The sequence below is a fragment of the Bombus affinis genome, chromosome 16 (assembly GCF_024516045.1).
Source record: "Bombus affinis isolate iyBomAffi1 chromosome 16, iyBomAffi1.2, whole genome shotgun sequence".
Lineage (NCBI taxonomy): Eukaryota > Metazoa > Arthropoda > Insecta > Hymenoptera > Apidae > Bombus > Bombus affinis.
Window position 1 is genome coordinate 3172050 of NC_066359.1, and position 19139 is coordinate 3191188.

General features: G+C 36.8%; 4 protein-coding genes across 9 annotated transcripts; 2 read left to right on the forward strand and 2 right to left on the reverse strand.

The window, feature by feature from the left end:
- Positions 1-7738: 7738 nt before the first annotated feature.
- Positions 7739-10943, forward strand: LOC126925380 (homeobox protein 2-like). Its single transcript, XM_050740857.1, has 4 exons — positions 7739-7959; positions 8226-8412; positions 8524-9957; positions 10098-10943. The coding sequence occupies exons 1-4, from the start codon at positions 7923-7925 to the stop codon at positions 10384-10386; spliced, it is 1947 nt and encodes a 648-aa protein (XP_050596814.1). The 5' UTR covers positions 7739-7922; the 3' UTR covers positions 10387-10943.
- Positions 10944-11211: 268 nt separating this feature from the next.
- LOC126925390 (holocytochrome c-type synthase) lies at positions 11212-12995 on the forward strand. Its single transcript, XM_050740884.1, has 4 exons — positions 11212-11447; positions 11664-11908; positions 12003-12358; positions 12441-12995. The coding sequence occupies exons 2-4, from the start codon at positions 11684-11686 to the stop codon at positions 12688-12690; spliced, it is 831 nt and encodes a 276-aa protein (XP_050596841.1). The 5' UTR covers positions 11212-11447; positions 11664-11683; the 3' UTR covers positions 12691-12995.
- Positions 12996-13135: 140 nt separating this feature from the next.
- Positions 13136-14720, reverse strand: LOC126925391 (histone-lysine N-methyltransferase SETMAR). The gene has a single exon (XM_050740885.1). It carries the CDS (start codon positions 14718-14720, stop codon positions 13965-13967), a length of 756 nt encoding a protein of 251 aa, XP_050596842.1. The 3' UTR covers positions 13136-13964.
- A 74-nt stretch (positions 14721-14794) lies between these two features.
- On the reverse strand, positions 14795-18393 carry LOC126925387 (traB domain-containing protein). 6 transcript variants are annotated; one of them, XM_050740879.1, is made up of 7 exons: positions 18291-18393; positions 16825-17069; positions 16091-16302; positions 15832-15946; positions 15626-15762; positions 15142-15551; positions 14795-15060 (listed from the first exon to the last, which is right to left on the reverse strand). In XM_050740879.1, exons 2-7 carry the CDS (start codon positions 17060-17062, stop codon positions 14892-14894), a joined length of 1281 nt encoding a protein of 426 aa, XP_050596836.1. In that variant the 5' UTR covers positions 17063-17069; positions 18291-18393; the 3' UTR covers positions 14795-14891. The 6 variants fall into 6 exon arrangements, with proteins under 6 accessions (XP_050596836.1, XP_050596834.1, XP_050596835.1 ...); XM_050740877.1 differs by lacking the exon at positions 18291-18393 and adding an exon at positions 17515-17742; XM_050740878.1 differs by lacking the exon at positions 18291-18393 and adding an exon at positions 17442-17742.
- Between the last annotated feature and the right edge of the window lie 746 nt (positions 18394-19139).

Below are 19139 nucleotides of genomic sequence, written 5' to 3' on the forward strand. Positions count from 1 at the left end.
CGAGACGTGATAAAGTGCACGCGTACCGAGCGAAAATTCAAAGTCGATTTTCTCGAAAACAAAGCTTCAAATGAAAAATTTTTATCCTATATTTTCGACTTCTTTTTTCACGTAGAATCACCCCTTTTCCGCTTGTACCACCAGTTACCAACCACCCTGTATATACTTATTATATTATATAGTTATGATGATCATGGTGATTATGAAGAAACAACGTATTGTAATATAGAATACTAGATAAGGTAAATATTGCTCGAGTTTTCCAACAAATATAGTCGCAGATAAAAATAAGTGGACAGATAATGGAAGCTGTATCAATGGAGTTTAATCAAACTGGTACCATTGTTACAGTTATATACGTAAGTTTTATTTATTATACATGCCGAGTGTGATTCCTTATGAAATGAAAATGAAATGAACAAATTTTATTTCATACTTTGTTCCTATTTTATCATAAGCAATCGCCTCGTGTCCGCTTGTGCGTGTTATTCGCCCGCACCCTGTATATCCTTACAGTACATAGATTATTTTTTAAGTAACTGAAATTAACATTCATAATTTTGTGCAAATAAGCTACAGTCAACGAAACTTCATCGACGTCTGTCCCCGCTACCTGTATTTTTGTCTCCGGCTGTGTAACAAGTGGCTTATCGTCCACAGAGTATAACGTTCAATAATGTTAACTTTAAATATTTCCACCAAAGATTTCTCAAACAAAAGATTCTGATTCTGATCCTTTCAGAAGAAAAACTCGATTTGGACGAGATTTGTGAAGATTTTCGCCTCTGGACAAGCAATAAGAAGCTACAAAACGGTGTTTTTTTCCAAGAGGAAGCGTAATTGCGACAACGTAATCGACGCCGAGATGCAGCTGCGAGATAGCAGCTCGCGCACGCGAGAGGAATATTCAAAGAGAGACATTGCAGATAAGATGCTGACACGAGAGCCTTCGTATTGTGTTCGAGAGCCTGCACCACCGAAATTTCTCCGTTTACGAAGAGGAGCAAACCTCCAACGAACGTTGAAGCAAGTTTCGCAATACGTTTGTTCGAGCCGGCTGCAGTATTTAGGACGAGGAAATTAATTCTTTATTAAGTGAAATCTCTAAACAGACATGGGAAAAAGAAAAGTCGTAGACAAGTGGCGAGAATTTTCTCTCTCGGCAGGCGCATCGAATTGCGTAATCGAGGGTCGTAGGTCGGAAACGCGAGGCATCGATTTCTTCACCGACCTTCCTCGCCATTTTTAATCACCGGAACCAAACGATCGGATCGTCTCGTCGCGCTTCCATGTCGTCGCTGATCAAATTTTCTCGTCTTTTCGCGAAGAAACCACGGAAGCTCTTAACACCCGAAATTCTTCGATCCTCTTGGCTATTGTCGTTCTTCTATAGCCTGGAAGCTTCCTCGAAGCTCCAATATCTGGATCATCGTGCGCGATAATTGGCAACTAAGTGATTGCGGATTTTACCATTAGCTGGTATTGACAAAATCCGCAATCACTTAGTTGCCAAGCCAATAATTAGACTAGAGGATTTTTCCACGTTTATAGAAAATTTGAAGCTACAAAATGGCACACAATGCGCATATAACGTGAAAAACTGTATGTATACTCGTAAAATGTAGAAATTACAGTGCTTTCTGTGATACTTGGTAAACAATTCTCTACCGAGACTCCACTTTTTTAATTTTAATTACATTCCAAAATGCGAATTTCCATAAGAGACGGCGTTCTACTAATAATATTAATAAATTGACCGAACTTGTAAGTTGGAAATTATAGATTTCTTTCTTGTGACCTTGTAATGCGTCGCCTAATGAGATAATCAAACGTCCTGCAATCTGTAACATCTACCTGTAAACGATGATGTCAGATTAAATGGCCATTTCTGGACGTTTCTCCGGACGAAAAATTCTCTTGAACGTCCTGCAAGAATTCTTCATTCGCAAGGTAGTTAAATGGCTAGCAAATGTCCATAAAAGTCTACTAATAATATTAATAAATTATTAATTTAAATTATAGATATCTTTCTTGTAACCTTGTAATATGTCGCCTAATGAGATAATCAAAAATCCTGCAATCTGTAACATCTACCTGTAAACGATGATGTCAGATTAAATGGCCATTTCTGGACGTTTCTCCGGACGAAAAATTCTCTTGAACGTCCTGCAAGAATTCTTCATTCGCAAGGTAGTTAAATGGCTAGCAAATGTCCATAAAAGTCTACTAATAATATTAATAAATTATTAATTTAAATTATAGATATCTTTCTTGTAACCTTGTAATATGTCGCCTAATGAGATAATCAAAAATCCTGCAATCTGTAACATCTACCTGTAAACGATGATGTCAGATTAAATGGCCATTTCTGGACGTTTCTCCGGACGAAAAATTCTCTTGAACGTCCTGCAAGAATTCTTCATTCGCAAGGTAGTTAAATGGCTAGCAAATGTCCATAAAAGTCTACTAATAATATTAATAAATTATTAATTTAAATTATAGATATCTTTCTTGTAACCTTGTAATATGTCGCCTAATGAGATAATCAAAAATCCTGCAATCTGTAACATCTACCTGTAAACGATGATGTCAGATTAAATGGCCATTTCTGGACGTTTCTCCGGACGAAAAATTCTCTTGAACGTCCTGCAAGAATTCTTCATTCGCGAGGTAGTTAAATGGCTAGCAAATGTCCATAAAAGTCTACTAATAATATTAATAAATTATTAATTTAAATTATAGATATCTTTCTTGTAACCTTGTAATATGTCGCCTAATGAGATAATCAAAAATCCTGCAATCTGTAACATCTACCTGTAAACGACGATGTCAGATTAAATGACCATTTCTGGACGTTTCTCCGGACGAAAAATTCTCTTGAACGTCCTGCAAGAATCTTTCGTTCGCAAGGTAATCAAATGGCCAAAAACATGATAACATCCTCCTTTCATGTTGTGACTATGTTGTGCACAGCTGGTTTATTGATAATGTAACTTGTAACTTACAACCGAAAACTTCGCTGATAACGTTAGTTCGATTCCACGAGACGGCTGTGATGTTAAAATTTCATAGTTGCAGCAGCTTGGCCGTTTCTTTCCCTTTGAATTCCTCAACCATGCAAAATCGATCCTGAATTCTTTTCCATTGCGGATCGACTTAAACGCGAAGAAAGGAACTTTCTTCTGCCTCTCTTTTTGCCTTTTCTGCTTCTGCTTATTTCTTGCCTTACGCTCATTTCTATGTACGCTATAATTGCCATTATACAGGACGTAGGAGAACGCGTAGAATCCACCTCACCACTTGATCGTACACTTAAAAACAACGAAGAAAGTTCATAGCGAACTTAGCTTCTTTACGGAAGATGCTCGAAATGACCATCTGACTTTCCTTCTGTCGTCGAACCGGTTGCTGGTGTTTTCCAAACTTGTTGAAAAGCTTGTTCCATCCTGAACGTTAGTCTGTCGACGTTTTCATGAGCGTTTGCTCTTTTTACAAAATTCGTTACGTCTCATTAACGAACACAGACACAGCATACGTTTACATGGACTTTTCATCGCTTTTACGTGCTATAATCAGCTCTCCAACTTGTTACATTATATATATTATATATTATATCTTGTATTAGGTTCGTATCTGAATAAATAAATAGGCAAATTTGAATATCATAAATTGTCCGAATATCTTTCGATATTAGTACGTTGACAAAAAGTTCGACGCAGAATTAACCGACTCAGCGGCTGATTTCACCAGCGGAGCATCGACCAATGGATACGATAGTCGTGATGTCGATATATCTGTGCTCCAGTTCCTATTGCTTTCGCCGTTTCAACGCGATAAATCGTCGATTCGTGAGGAGGATTCGAGTGCACGTGCCGGAGGACGCTGCAGATCTTCCAGCCAGCTTTCACTAGCTCGACTCGGGCTGGAAGAGGAACGCGTACGAAGGGAAATAGGAAAAACGGGAGCTCGCGCACGCCAAGGCCGTACATCTAATCGCGTTCGCTCTTTCGTGCCGCCACCTTTCCTTCTTCGTTCGATCGAGCATGAAAATTACAAATACAAAAATAGCTCGGCCCGAGATATTTTTATACGACTACCCGCTCGAATATCTCGCGTGTAACGCGTAAAAAAGGATGCCAGAACACGAAGAATCGTTGAATATTAACAAGCCGATGTCCCATTCGGATTCCACGCTGTACATGGACTCACAATCTGCCATGGTTTAGAGAAAGACGCGACTTCGCGTCACACGCGAAAGTGTTAAAAAAGATAGCGAGACGGTGGCTGGACGAAGAGGTGCACGGGTCTGACGGAAGTCGAGTGTGTTCCCGCATACGCTTAGCACCTTTTTGTATCCGCTTGGGTAACGAGCAACATTCTCTCTTCTCCAAATCGCTATGCAAATCTACGTAATATCATTCCTCGCCGACAGTCGTGTAAAACCGAGCTTTTTTTTCTTCCAGATGTACACAAGTTCGCGAAAGTATTCCAACGTGCGTAGATAATTTCTGAGTGTATCGCGCGTACCGTACGAAACATTCTGAAACTTCTGTTAACGCCGTTAAGAGGCTCGGTCATCGCCATTATATTCGCAATGTTCGAAGCAAATTTGAAAATTGTATCCATCGAAGTGTATATCTCGCGGAGATCGTAGTATACTGAACAAACGATTATTCGTTACGTTAAAATAAACTGGTATTCCATAGGATCATCGTTAATACGCCTAAGATGCTTATCCTCGTTTCTATATATGTATATCTTTGTATTGGTTTCAAATAACAGTGTAACCATGACGATGTCTCGTTACGTAAATTTCAAAATGTTTTATACGACACACGCAGAAGAATCTTTCACGCTAAACGTACGAATACTTTCGTCTATTGCGGTCGTGGACTCCAACTCGTAGAATGATCGACGACGAGTGAATGATCCTCGCGCAATGATCGATACAGACATCGCGCCGGATCGCGAGGCAGACAATGAGCGTCCAGTTCGTTTCTAGATAAGCCTGTTTTAGATAAGGACGCTTTCATTTGCAACAAGTACAATTTAATAATCGCCTATGGAGTTATCAGGTTCGTAGCATCCCTGATAAATATCCTGGCGGGAAAATGGCCTGTCTGTGCACCCATGACCCCGCTTTCTCCATCGGTTCGACGCTTGGCAAAGAATGTCACGACGAACGTTCATACTCGTAGGCGTTCGCGATATGGACAAAAAAGACGGAAGCGTCTTCGAGCCTCTCCTCGTGTGTCTAACGTGTGTCTGATATACAGTGGCCACAAAAAGTATCGACACGCCATCGTATTCGTATTAATTATTATTTATCAATTAGGTGCAGGTATTTTGAATTTTGCATTAAAATTAGGTAATACTTTGGTAGCAAAAATTTGGTAGAAATGTGAAATGTAGAATCTGAGGAGAATGTGCTTCGCACAAGGTAAGGACACGTAGCAGTGTTTTTTACAGCCACCGTATCCGTGAATTTGGTATCGGTATCTGCGCTGAAGACCTTCGGCTTTAAAAAGAAAAGCGAAATCGCATCCGAGCTTCCACCGATGGAACGATAGAAAACTCAAAATTGCGCGAAGGCCGAGATGATCCATGTACGGTTTTTACGATCTCTATTAATAGATATGGAAGATGATGGGAAGAAAGGAAGCCAGGTAAAATTACAAGGAGCCAGCCGATCCATCTCCCACTATGGTCACGTTCCTCCGGCTGTAGGTGCAAATATCGTGCCATCTAAGAACGAGTCGAAGGCAACTTTCGCCCTCCAAGGCTGAGAAGATTCCTCGTCGCGAGCTCATCGCGCGTAATAGAGACGCAGATGGTCATTGAAAAACGGAATAGCCGCTGTCTGTGATGAAACTTTCGATTAACTCTTATTTACAGGCAGAAGATAGATCTCTTGCGAGCAGCTAAAACAGTATAAATCTAATTTTCATCACAACAGAATCAGCCGACGCTAATAAATATATTCGACACTGCTGTCCTTTGCTTATGCTTCCGCTAGTACAACACAGTTTCGCTTCTTTTCCGCTCTTCTACTTGAGATTCCAACAGCGTATGTAAAAGACGACAATAACAATTTTCAAAAAAAGATCCACGTTTATCCAATACGAAATACGAAGCTTCTCTAGAATACATCGACAGTCAGATATATTTGCAGTGTACAGGGTGTCACACGTTCGATGGTACAACCGTGGAGAGGGGATGGTTGCACATGAGAAAATAAGTCGAGAATATGGAATACGTGTTTTTGGAATAAATTTGCTTTCGAGAAAATCGACTTTGAACTTCTCCTAAATACGCATGAGCTTGACTATGTTAGACGGATCACTATTCTCGAGAACAAAGCCTCGAACGAAACAGATTTATTCCATATATTCGACTTATTTTCTCATGTACAGTCAGCCCGTCCACGACTGTACCATCAATATTGGGACACCCTGTATGTATACATTCATATTCGTTATATTCGATCCAAGAGTCTTGCGTAAGCCTGGTTTTATCATCGACGATGTTCTCAAACGTGCCGGAAACCACCTCCGTTTCACGCAGGATAAACAGAATGCGAGGGGAATTGCAAAATTTCGATTGTCGAGGTACGACCTCGATCTTCAGCTTGCCCGTGCTTCCTCTCGATTTCCCTTTATCCCTCGCCGCTCTCCAACCCTTTGATTCCTCTCGGACGATCAGGTTCCAGGCAACGAGAAGTCGGTCCATCGGTGGAATGCGACACAGCACTCCTTGGATGCGCCTTTCCAGGGGTCGAGACTCGATCTCGAGCTGGCAAAGGGCAAGAGACGACCGGTCGCGACGTACACCACGATTCCTGTGTCGATTCCAGCACGCTCCGACCGTCACCGATTTCGATGGTATCGACCAATTCATCCGATCGCAGATCCCTATCGGTATCTTGAACTGTAGACACTTTCGGAGCTAAGATCTCCTGTCGATCGACGATTTTTCCGTGTCCTGGCTGCGTCCCGCCGAATGATTTAATAGAAAGCGACTTTTACTGCCTGTCGCCTTCGTAACCCATCGATTTGTCATCCGAGAGAGTCTAACAGCAACGTCGATTTGTCATAGGAGCAGGTAAACCTTCTCTAAAGATCGACAAGGCTTGTCCTAGATCGGAGAACTCGCAGGTTCGTCAACTTACATCAAATGAATAATCGAAACAATTGTGAAACAATTAAACCACCGTATTGGTATTCTTGACGATATTTGATAGAAATCGAACGCTGTTCCATTGCGTTTATTCCTCAATTATCTCGTCGTAAATCTGTTGCTTTATTCGCGTCGTACGAGTTCCAGTCTTACAACGTGCTGTTCATTCTTACAAAAGTCAAATTTATTAAGTTCTTTTTAGAAATGTAACGAACAGTTGTCTTAATACATAACGTGTAGAGGCACGTATTAATTCACGTGTTTTCATAGTGTCCCTCTTCCTCTTTCAGATTCTGAGCTCCAAAGATCGCCAGGCTGTGCTTAAAAAGACGTCAGCGAGGACCTGAGAATGTTCGAAAAACAAACTCTATAGGAAGATGCGAAGAATGCGAGGTTACGATCGTTCTGCAGCTTTCATCAATAGTTTCTCTATGCAGGTCGTCACTGGCTGGTAGCATCTGCCTTCGGCGATCGAGCGGAGAGTGACGTAACGCTTCGTTACGTCCTCTACCCCCATCAGACACGTGTGCCTTCTCCTGGATAGAGGAGAGCCCCTACCTCGTCCACGGGCCCCAGAGGCGTCCTCCCGTGGAACGTTCCCCGCTGGGCATCCTCTTCTCGGTCGTGGCGTTCTCCTCGACGCTGCAGTCATCTCGAAGAGTCCCTTCGCGAAGGTAACGCGCGAGTGTCAGCTATCTTGTGGATCAACTGCTGTAGTGAACGGTTTAGTCGAAGAAGAAGACAGGATGAAATCGATCGGGAGACTCGTTTGCCTTGTATGGGGTACGTTTAGACGAAACTTTGGAGATTTAACTGAATTTCACGGCTGCTCCAGCGAATTTCTCTATCGCGATCCTTCGAGCGGAAAGAGACGCGTGTCGCGAATACGATTCTGCCAAGATGCCGTAAACGCGCGAAAAAAGAAGCATCAGCGCGAAGCGTGACGAGCCACTGGTTGCCGGGCGATTTTCCCTTCTTGTTGCTGGTGAAATTAATTATGGAAAGCGAAAGTTTACGACCTTTTTTCGATGATTCCCATTTTGTTACAGTGGCTGCGCTCGGAGCCTGTGTCTTCGGGCTCCAACGGCCACCACCCAGGTACTCGCAACAGTACATGCCGGAAACTTCCTTCACTTGTCGCAATAAGATCGTAGGAAGCTATTACGCCGACCCAGAGACTGACTGCCAAGTCTTTCACGTCTGTGTGTCCGTGTCCGGCACTATTCAGGATTACAAGTAGGTTATTCTGTGAGGAAAATTAATATTCCGCCCACCAACGCGTTCAAAACGATTTATTATAAGCATCTGTTGTTTTTTCTTTCTTTCTTTTTCTTTTTTTTTTTCAAGGTTCTTGTGTCCCAACGACACAGCGTTCGACCAAGAAAGTCAAACCTGCGCGGACTGGTACGACGTCGACTGCGAGGCGGCTACTCTGTACTACGCCAGCGATAATTTTGACCTGTACAGATTAGGATCCGGCCTGGAGTCGCTTCACTACGATAGCATACGCAGCGACGCCGAGCCCCAAGACCATCTTCAACGGTCTGAAACGAGTGACCCTGTTCGTTCGTCGGCCAACACTCTCAACAGAGTATCGTCGGGAAGCTTTAACGCCAACAGGGATCTCCGAGGCAGCAGCAGTGGCAATTTTTACAATAATAGAAACGGCAAGGATGAGGATTATGAGAGCGAGAAAAGCTACAAGGACGAGATTGCTCAAGAAAAAAAGAAGACCGGAGTGAGAAAGGTCAGCAGGAAGCAGCAGTACAATGACAATGGCAACAATAATTACGTAGCATCCAGTACTGCTGTACCTGCCGCTGCTCCTGCTAATCAGAATACTTATACCGGTTTCTATAGTGGTAATAATTACAATCAGCGAGCCAATGGTTTCGTATCGTCGACCAGTGCGAGGCCTCTAGAGAATTTCAACAGGAATCAACAAAATACGCAGAGATATAACACGCCGTCTTCGACGTACAGGCCCAGCACCAATTATCAGAATAATTACAACTTCCAGTCTCCTAGCACGACGACCAAAACGACTATTTACAACGCTTACAACACCAATCCCAATTACAATCAACAAAATACCGGTGGCTTCAGTCAGAGTACCACGGTGAAGCCGACTAGCTATAATAAGAATTACAATCAGAATTATAATAACGGCGCTCAGTTCACGCAATCCACAACCTTGCAACCTAGCACCAATTACCAGCCAAACGATTACACAAACTACCAGAGAAATTACAATAATATTCAACGTACAAATAATAACGTACCTTATCAGTCTACCACTGCTACACCTACCGTCTACGATAATAATTATAATAATAACAACAATAATTACAATAACAACAATAATAATGGACAGTACAGAAGTAGTACAACCATCAAACAGGATATCTCTCAACCAACCACTAAATATTTCTCTAGTTTTACAAGCAGCAGTTACGCCCCTACTACATATAGCCCAGCCACAAAGAAGTATATTCCTACTGACAATGCCCAGGCTCAAACAGCTGTGAGGACCAGCGAAAGCGGACAGTACTACGAAAAATCTAACCAACCTATCAAAAGTTCGTCTCAATACTACGACAGCACCAAAGCACCAAAGAAAGCCACGCAATACAACAATTACGATGGAACAAATGGGAAATACTATACCGAAACCAGCACCGGAAATTATGATCTAGCAAGGTCTTCGGTTGGAATTGGTTTCAGCCCTGCTAGTATCAATCATTTGGCTGAAACACCAAGGTCTACTACTCCAGTACCAAGGTATTAGATAGATTAGTACGCAATATGTACTTCTAAACCCGAGCCAACGTTCTCTCTATTAAAGAAAATACGTTTTTACATATTCTTACAGTTTTTGCTATTACTATTATTACTATTACTACTTTACTATTTTTACATAGGAGAATTTCTACAGCCACCACGTACAATCCCAACAATTTCAACTCTAATACCCAAAGATCGCCACAAACACCAACAACTCCTAGGGAAAGTACTTATGTTAGTGGATCCGCCAGACCGTTTTCATCCACGACGAGGTTACCTAGTACCACTACAACGCGACCAAAATCTGGGAAAAAAAATGACTACGACTATGCCTATTATGATAACACTGCTGGACTAGAATACGATAGTCTGGATCTGGAACACGTAACCGGAAACAAGGAATCAACGAAGATCGCAAGGAATTGATTCTTTTTGCTTTAATCGAATCCTTTGAGAACACACATCTATGCCACACGATTGAATAGGTTCAATTTCCGTGAAGCTACGGAACTTGCTGAATTTATGAATAATAGTGGCCAGTGTATTTGTCAAAATCGGCTTTCGATGATAGCAGAAGAAGAATATATTGAAAACCGATTTTGTTGTAAAGAGTAGATCGCCTTAAGTATAATATAAATAGTGATTTCTTAAAATCTAATAATAACGAGTATGTATTTCGATAGACCTGTTCTCTTTCTCTGATTTGTTCTTACAGTATTGTAGGCTAAAGAATTATGCGAGTGGAAAGTCCTTTTGCGTTAGAAATTACTATTTCTAATTTATCGATTATTCTGAAATTATTGTTGTTACTGAGAAAATATTATCTTATTAATAACGCAATTTTCTTATCGAAATTTGATGTCTTTTGTACATATAATGAAAGATGGTTTAAATCTAACGATAACGTCACTATTCGCATACTAAAATCTGCGGACTGAGTGTATATATTATATGTATTTTAATAAAAAAGCACTAAAAAATAATTCACTGTCTAATAAATTCCTTACGCCAAAAATTTCAAATTTGAATCTAAAGTTTTACCAATAGAAAAACGTATAACTTCCTAAAACTTGGTAGAATTATTAATTACATATTATTACAAACATATTACAAATATATTATGTACGGATATGAAAATGGAATAAATTTTTGTTTTTGCTAAAAGGATGCCTCAAATTATACACGAACGTTTGTTGTAAAATCTAAAAAGTTTCCTACTTTTAGGGAAAATTATCGTGACCTTAACAGAGATCACTATTACTAGTACTGCTAGAAATGACAGTGTGAAGTGTGACACAATCTTAAAAGGTTTGAAGAATTCGGAATTAAGATGTTCCAATTCTTTAAAGGACAATATCTCTAATTCCTAACATTTATTTAATATATTTAGAAACATCGTAATTTATTGAAACGTCCCCCTAATTTGATAAAAATAGGTGATCAAATACATTTACTTAAACATCGATATCACATGTTCATAGCTCTATGTAAGTATTAAAATCTCGCTTTTGCTAAAACACTAGTATATTTCACTTACTCTACTATATTTTCACTACTTACTCTAACATATCTAGTTGTGACATTGAAACAACAGAAGATGTAGGTTATTGCATAATCTATTTATAGGTTATACTTCAAATGGTCATAATTTTTATTTTCTTGAATGAAAACATAAGTATTCTAATTTCAAATGCTCGTTGCAGAAATTCTAGAACAAAGGAGAATGGGTAATGTAATGAATTCTGCTGTATTGGCAGCTGATGCAATTATCCCAACGCACCAGCAACAGATCTCAAACGCTCCATATCATGGAATACACAAACCTGATGGGAAACCTCCTCCAGAATGTCCTATGCACAAATCTGCACAGGACAAAACACCATCTACGTATCCCAGCGAATGTCCAATTAATGACATGGCTTCAGGAGACATTAATCCCCTTAATATGGTTAATATCCTAGTTAAAACAATTTAGAGTATCTCTAGAATGCCTCTTGGCATTAGTTCATTTCCTCTGAATGATAATTTAAACAAAATTTTAGATGCCGCCAGCTAATCAACAACCAGCACCAGATCAGCCTTTCCCATTGCCCACAGAGAGACAAGTTTCATCTATACCAAAAGCAGTGGGAGAAGGAGAGTTTTGGGTGTACCCTTCGCAACAAATGTTCTGGAATGCGATGCTGAGGAAAGGCTGGAGATGGCAAAAAGATGACATAACACCAAAAGACATGGATGACATAATAAAAATCCATAATGCCAATAACGAACTGGCATGGCAAGAAGTGCTTAAATGGGAGGCTCTTCATGCAAGAGAATGTTGTACTCCGAAATTGCGTAGCTTTGGAGGCAAGGCCAAGCAGTATTCGCCACGCGCTCGCATCCGATATTGGTTGGGGTGAGTTATGGTTATCAAGAAGAATAATTCACAATTATCCTTGATGAGTTTGACTAATAAACGTGGACCTATTCTTTTTTAGATATGAATTACCATTTGACCGGCATGATTGGATCGTAGATAGATGCGGAAAGGATGTACGATACGTTATAGATTATTATGATGGTGGAGCAGTTGATGAAAAATTTACATTCACGTTACTAGATGTTAGACCAGCTATGGATTCATTAGAGAACATTTGGGATCGCATGAGGGTGGCATGGATGCGTTGGAAATATAGTAACGAGTCAAAAGAATCGGAATACGCTACGAAAAACGAAGAAAAAAAATAGAACTTAATAGAACAAAAAGATATTAGCTTGTTGGTTAATTTTATGCTCGTTCTACGTATTACCTTTAAATAATGTACAGTTTTTAAAATACAGAAAACATAGTTACACAACAAACCAAAGAAGTTCACTAATGTTTAAGAAACGAAAAGAATATTAGATGCTTCTCTAGTGCTTTTCTTACTTACACAATTATAAAAAATCAATTTTAAAGTTAAAATATAAACTTCAATCAATCTCCTAAAGGTCAATTATTTTAATTGACGTATCAGATGTATATTCTAATAAATTGAAAAGATTTTTATAAATCCGAGACTTGTTTTTCTGTATATCACACTCCACTTTATTGTCAGCACTGCACATTATTTATACCTAACAGTATGGAGATTTAAAAAACTGTGTTCAAATATTTATATAGAGTAAAATTACACTATTAACAACATTGGTGTTACTTAAAACGCACGAATGTTTTATTTCGTTGGAAAATTGATATATACTGTGCTTAACTGTTTTGCTATACACGCATTCTTATATAATATGTTTTTAACATATATCAATTATTACAAAAATGTTTGGTACGTATATAACAAAGAATATTAAATCGAGGCTCGAGTAACAATGATATTGTATCATTCTTATTAGTTTTAGTTAGAGTAATATATTAGTACATCACCTTTTTAATTTCACTATAAAATCATGATTTTATGATAAATCATTTCTTAATTATAATTCACGTTATATCCTTAAATCTACTGAGAATCACAATCTTTCTTGTAATGATTTTTTTTTAATTTACAATATGTTAAAGTTAACAATTGTTATATTCACAAAAATATCCCTATCCCCATTATCTTTCCTAATATGTATCAGTGTAAACGAATACACAAGAAGGCTGTAATAGAAAATATAATTATAATGATCAAAGTAACATTCCTTTACTCTGCTATCTTCCTATATTAATAAGAAAAAATTATAATTTTTCTATACTATTAGCACACTAATTTTCTACACGCTATAACAAACATAATATCACGAATTTGATATTCAACTATTCATTTCTTACTAAAAATAAATATTCTTTCAGGATACTAACTTGTTGCAAAATAATATTATATATTTTTTTTTCTCGATAAACGATAAATAAACAACGAATAAATAAAAATTACCAAAACTCTTTTATATTTACACAACTTTATGATCAATCCAGATTCAATTCTTTCCAGTCGTACAAATTTACTGAAGGCTTTTCGATAAATTTATCAAAAGGCTTAACAGTCTTAAATAGTATTATGAGGCAGATAGCCAGAACAGTTGTTGGAGCCACAAAGACAGGGTGTATGACTGAGATTATGGACGGAATTAGTAACTCCGCCGGCATAGTTAAAAGTTATCTCTTCGCCTATCTCTATATCTCTGGATGCGAACAAACATAATCGAGGTACTGGTCCTTCGACTCGAATAGGTACAAGATTAGTATTTGGATCGCAACTATGATTGGAGTATCTTCCGATATTGCCAAAATATTTAGGATCTATGCACGTCACTATTACTCGATCCTCGATATGTTCCGAAACGACAAGAACGTAATTCATGGTATTTTTATTCGCTTCGACTCTACGCCTTGCTTCCTCGATACCTACCACCTCCCCAGCGTATTCGCAAATGAATTGACCTTTCTTAATGGGTTTACTCGTGAACAAACCGTGTCCTTTTCCATCGATCTCTGACACAATTAGACTATCCACTGGACCATTCTGTACCACTCTATTATTACAATTTTCTCCACAAGTACAATGAGGGTTGCACTCAACTATTGGCCCTGATAATTTTTCATCTAGTATACAATCATCTTTATAATTCGGCGAACCACGTGTACAGAAACAGTTGGAACACTGAATTGTACATGAGCAACCTAATGAATATTCTGATTCGAACTCTTCCAGATCTATTCCAGGACCTGGTATATTATGTACTGTGTACAGGACACCAGGTATAGCGTGTTCGTATTCATCTGCACAGGCAGTCGCCTCCATGATTATTACAATATTATATCAATTAAAAACCAGAAGAAAGTTCGACAGGATCTTTAAGGATAGGCAGCACAAAATAAAGGAAACAATTATTTTGTATTTGTTTCTTTGTCCTTGTTAAAAAGTATATGTTATATATCAATAAAGTGCTCTAAAAGTCAAATTCCAGCTATTCTACTTAGCACTGACCTCCAATAATCCTTCAAATGACGATTTGATTGATTGCAACGCATTAGAAGAAGGTAGTGATATAATTTTATATCCCATGTAAATCGTAGCTCCCAATAAGGAGGCTTTAATTGTAAACTTTAATATTTTGCTTGATAAAGGTTGAGGAGGTACTCTATAAAAAAAAAATATGGAAAAGAAGAGTAGGTATCCATAATGATACATCCATGAATACTTAAGTTAACTTTATATATACCGTATAATAGGCCATATATCAGAGGCTTTTACTTTTCCCCAGTTTTCAACAATCCCATCGATATGTCCTATGCCAACAACTCCTACAATTCTTGGTGGTTTTAGTCCTTCTGCAGTGTGTTGTGCTGCAGTAGCCATCTGAAGATGGTATGTAAGATATATATCCCTTTCTGTGACAAACGTTCTCTCTATCGCTGGGTATTCTTCTCTCAATGATGAAATCATTTGTTGTATCACACATTTCCGTTTATAACGCTCTACGTCTTGTTTACTGATACGAGAATCTAATCGTACCATTAACCAAGCCAGCTTTATTATTTCCCACCAAGATAATTGTCTCAACGCACGTTGAAATGTCACGTTAATCGAACGATCCGCTAACTGAATAATGCAATTTGGTACCTTTTTTGCCTGAAGAAGTACCGTGGAATTTATAATTATCTCACGTTGTTATTGAAATTCGGATAAAGTCTATTTTAGTATACCTCTTCGAACGCTGTACGAAATTCACCACCTGGTGGCATCCCAAGTTGCTTAACGACATGACTCACCATGCGGTATAACATAATATGCAACAATCCATTATAAACCCCATAGTGTCTTATTGTTTCAGTTAAACTTTCTGCAAAACGAGGTAAGTGAATGATATGCCAAAAGCATTGTACTTAAATAAACAATCTGGGGAACTTACTAATACTTAAATCTGTTGCATTACGATACAGAGCTTCCTCGTTAATGTTTATAACACCGATTCTAGTTTTACATAATTCAACTACAACTATGTGAGGCTGTACAGCCTGAATGATCTTTAATTGTAAAGAAAAAATATAGTTTTTAATTATCCTACTAGGGGTTTCCTACTATCTTTAAAAAAAACATATTGAAATGATCCTTGAATATTCTGAAATGTACTTAATATATCTAATACATATAAAATATAATTTATTTACCATTGCAACATCATTTTGGCTTTCAACACTGAAATGTGCTGTGCCTACTAAGTATAATTTTCCTCCTTCTGGTGTAGTAAGTAATGTCACTGTCTCTGGTAACTTCTCATCTATGCTTGCATCATATTCTGGTTGAATAAATGCAGCAATATCACTACTTTTATAATTACTTTCATTTTGAGTACTAAATCTCAATTGATGTCCAACAACTTCTAGAGCAAAAACAATCCTGTTTTAAATACAAGCCTTAGAGTACAAAATGTTCATAAATATTTCTAAGAAATGGATTTTTGTAAAGATAAGACCTTCTAGGAACTATTCTATAAGTGATGATGATACCTTGACGCTTTGAAAATTTTGTTTTATTTTTATATTTTACTGGCATTCTGAAAGCACTAATATACTACTGTATCAGATGTGCACTATAACTCAGTCAGTAGCTCAACATTGATTTTATTATCATATTAAAAAGACAAAGAGAGAAAGAAAAACCTCGCAGGTCTCCTTCTATGGAAACCTTAAAAGATCAGCTGTTTTAAAGTGCCTATTCAAGTGACTAACAACATACTTATAACGAATTAAATAGCAAATTCTATTAACAAATATCACCAGAAAATTAAATTATAATGAACTAAAAAATGGCAAGTATTTACAAGGAATGTTTTTTAATGAAATATCTTTGATGATATTATCATCACTAAGAATGCTTTGTCTAATCTTTTTTTTATTATCACCTTTAGTTTGATCCTCTTTAGTATCTATCGAAGATTTTGCAGTATCCAAATCAGGTTTTGATTTATTAACCGTCTTTACATCTATTTGCAACTCACTACTAATTAACTTTTCAAATGGAGTTGGAATATGTAAACTTCTATCATCATTAATATCATTTGCATCAACTACAAAGTATCGTCTAGCAACTAGCATATTTTTATTTTTGCCAAAATCTGTGCTCATGATATCTGAAGACATTTTATACCTAACAATTGAAAGTATATATTAAATTCAATCACTTTTCTAATTGATTTTATAGACTTCTTGAAATTAGAGAAAAATTTACTAATGCCATATGACAACTGATTGCAAAAAATTTGTCTAACATATAGTTAGATTTACATATTTAAAATTAATGGATTATCAAAATAAAAGCATCACTTAATGAACGCGAGAAAGTTCGTTGCAATTCTAAGAAAATCTCGAAGAAATTGGTTAAAAACGCTTAAATGTTTAAATTACTTTTTCCTATAACCTCAAGAACTAACAATATGGTTTTAATAATTGTATTATTCTAACTACCAAAATGGCTCAAAATTTGTTATAAAAATATTATGTTGTAACAGATAAACGATACCTTAGATATAGTTTCCTTTTACCGTAAATAGATATAATAAACAAAAACTATTAAGAAAAATATCTGGAACTACCTTGTTACTTGTAGATGACGTGTCAACAACTATTAAGATTAATTTTACAGAGAATGTTTGATTGATTTTCAATTATTAAAATAAATTGTTCTGCTAAATTTCATGAAGTGAATCAAGCTTATTGTTAAGTTTTCTCTTTTACTTATCCGCAAATACACAAAATATCGTATGAATGTATGAATAAAAGGCAGTGATATACTATCCATGTATACATTCTATACCAATTAGCCAACTATAGACAAACTATCGATTGTTGTCTCAACTTTAATTGCTTGTCATTATTATTGTCGTATAAGTCTAGAGATTTATATTTAACGTTAAAAATTATCCATATTAAGTAATGTGTATTATTCCCCTTTTTCTTGATTTTATTTTAATGCATGAGATATGATGTTAGATATGTTAGATACATATAATGAATAAAAAAAGATTTAATTTTCATACATATAAATTATTTTCTATTTCGAGTATCTGCCAAACTAATAATCGAATTCTTTGAAATTAATCACAATTTTATGGTAAATACAATTTGAAACAAAAGAAGTAAGGTATTGCGCAATGCTGATAATAATTAGGCTGAGAATACTTATTTATTTATTAAAAATTTATATGTGTAAAGATATACAGAATGTACTGTAATATGCAAGGAACACCTAAATGTTTATTATAATCTTTAGACAATGAAATAAATTTCTATTTACATTGCATTTCTTTAATTGTACTTATAAAAATTTCTTTAGTCTAATTATTCAAAATATTCAATATTATCCACTTACCAATGCAGTGAAACCTTGATTGTAAAAAATCAGGAAGATGAAATTCTCCTTGCTTTATGTTATTGTATTTTCTTCTTGAAGATATCTCGCGTTACTCTATCGTCTACAATAATACAAATAATATAACAGCTAGTTTATAATTCTGCTGTAAAAACGAACATCTATCAAAATTCAAATTATAAAAAAATGGTCGATAGAGGGTGCTGTTATGATTCAAATATAACGAACAAACTTAAATTGAATTCTTTTCGAACAATAATTTTCATGTATTATAATCCCTGCCATCTTTTCCTAATTATACTTCATCGTTGATGTAAAAAATTGAATAAAAAGAATAAAATTCTCGACAAATTAACAATGCTCGTGGAATAAAATAGATAAAGAAAACGTATAATATAAGAAAACAGCTTAGCCTGCATTAGTAATGTTTATGTTGATATTATAGTATTTTATATTTTAAATTACTCTTATTTATATCAATACTTACTCTTTAAAGTATACTATATACGAAATGAATAGAAACTAATTCAACTTCTCGAAATTTTGTGAAAAATTTGGAAAATTTCGTTCCACCGCGCACAACTACATAATATACAGACCGCGCGCAACATGGCGACTGAGAGAGCAGCTCACTCGACTCTGGGGTCTACATATGATTCGTGCGAAACGCGGGTAATTTTGAACGAGCAAAAACCTTAGTCCAACATTAATGATTATTGTATTGTTTACGTTGTAGGTATTTCATGTTTTGCAGTAAATATAAAAGTGAAATTAGGTGGTATCCGGTTGATAGATTTCAAGTTTGTTAAGTTATCTTTATTCTTTTAAATGTCCCTCAATGAATTATTT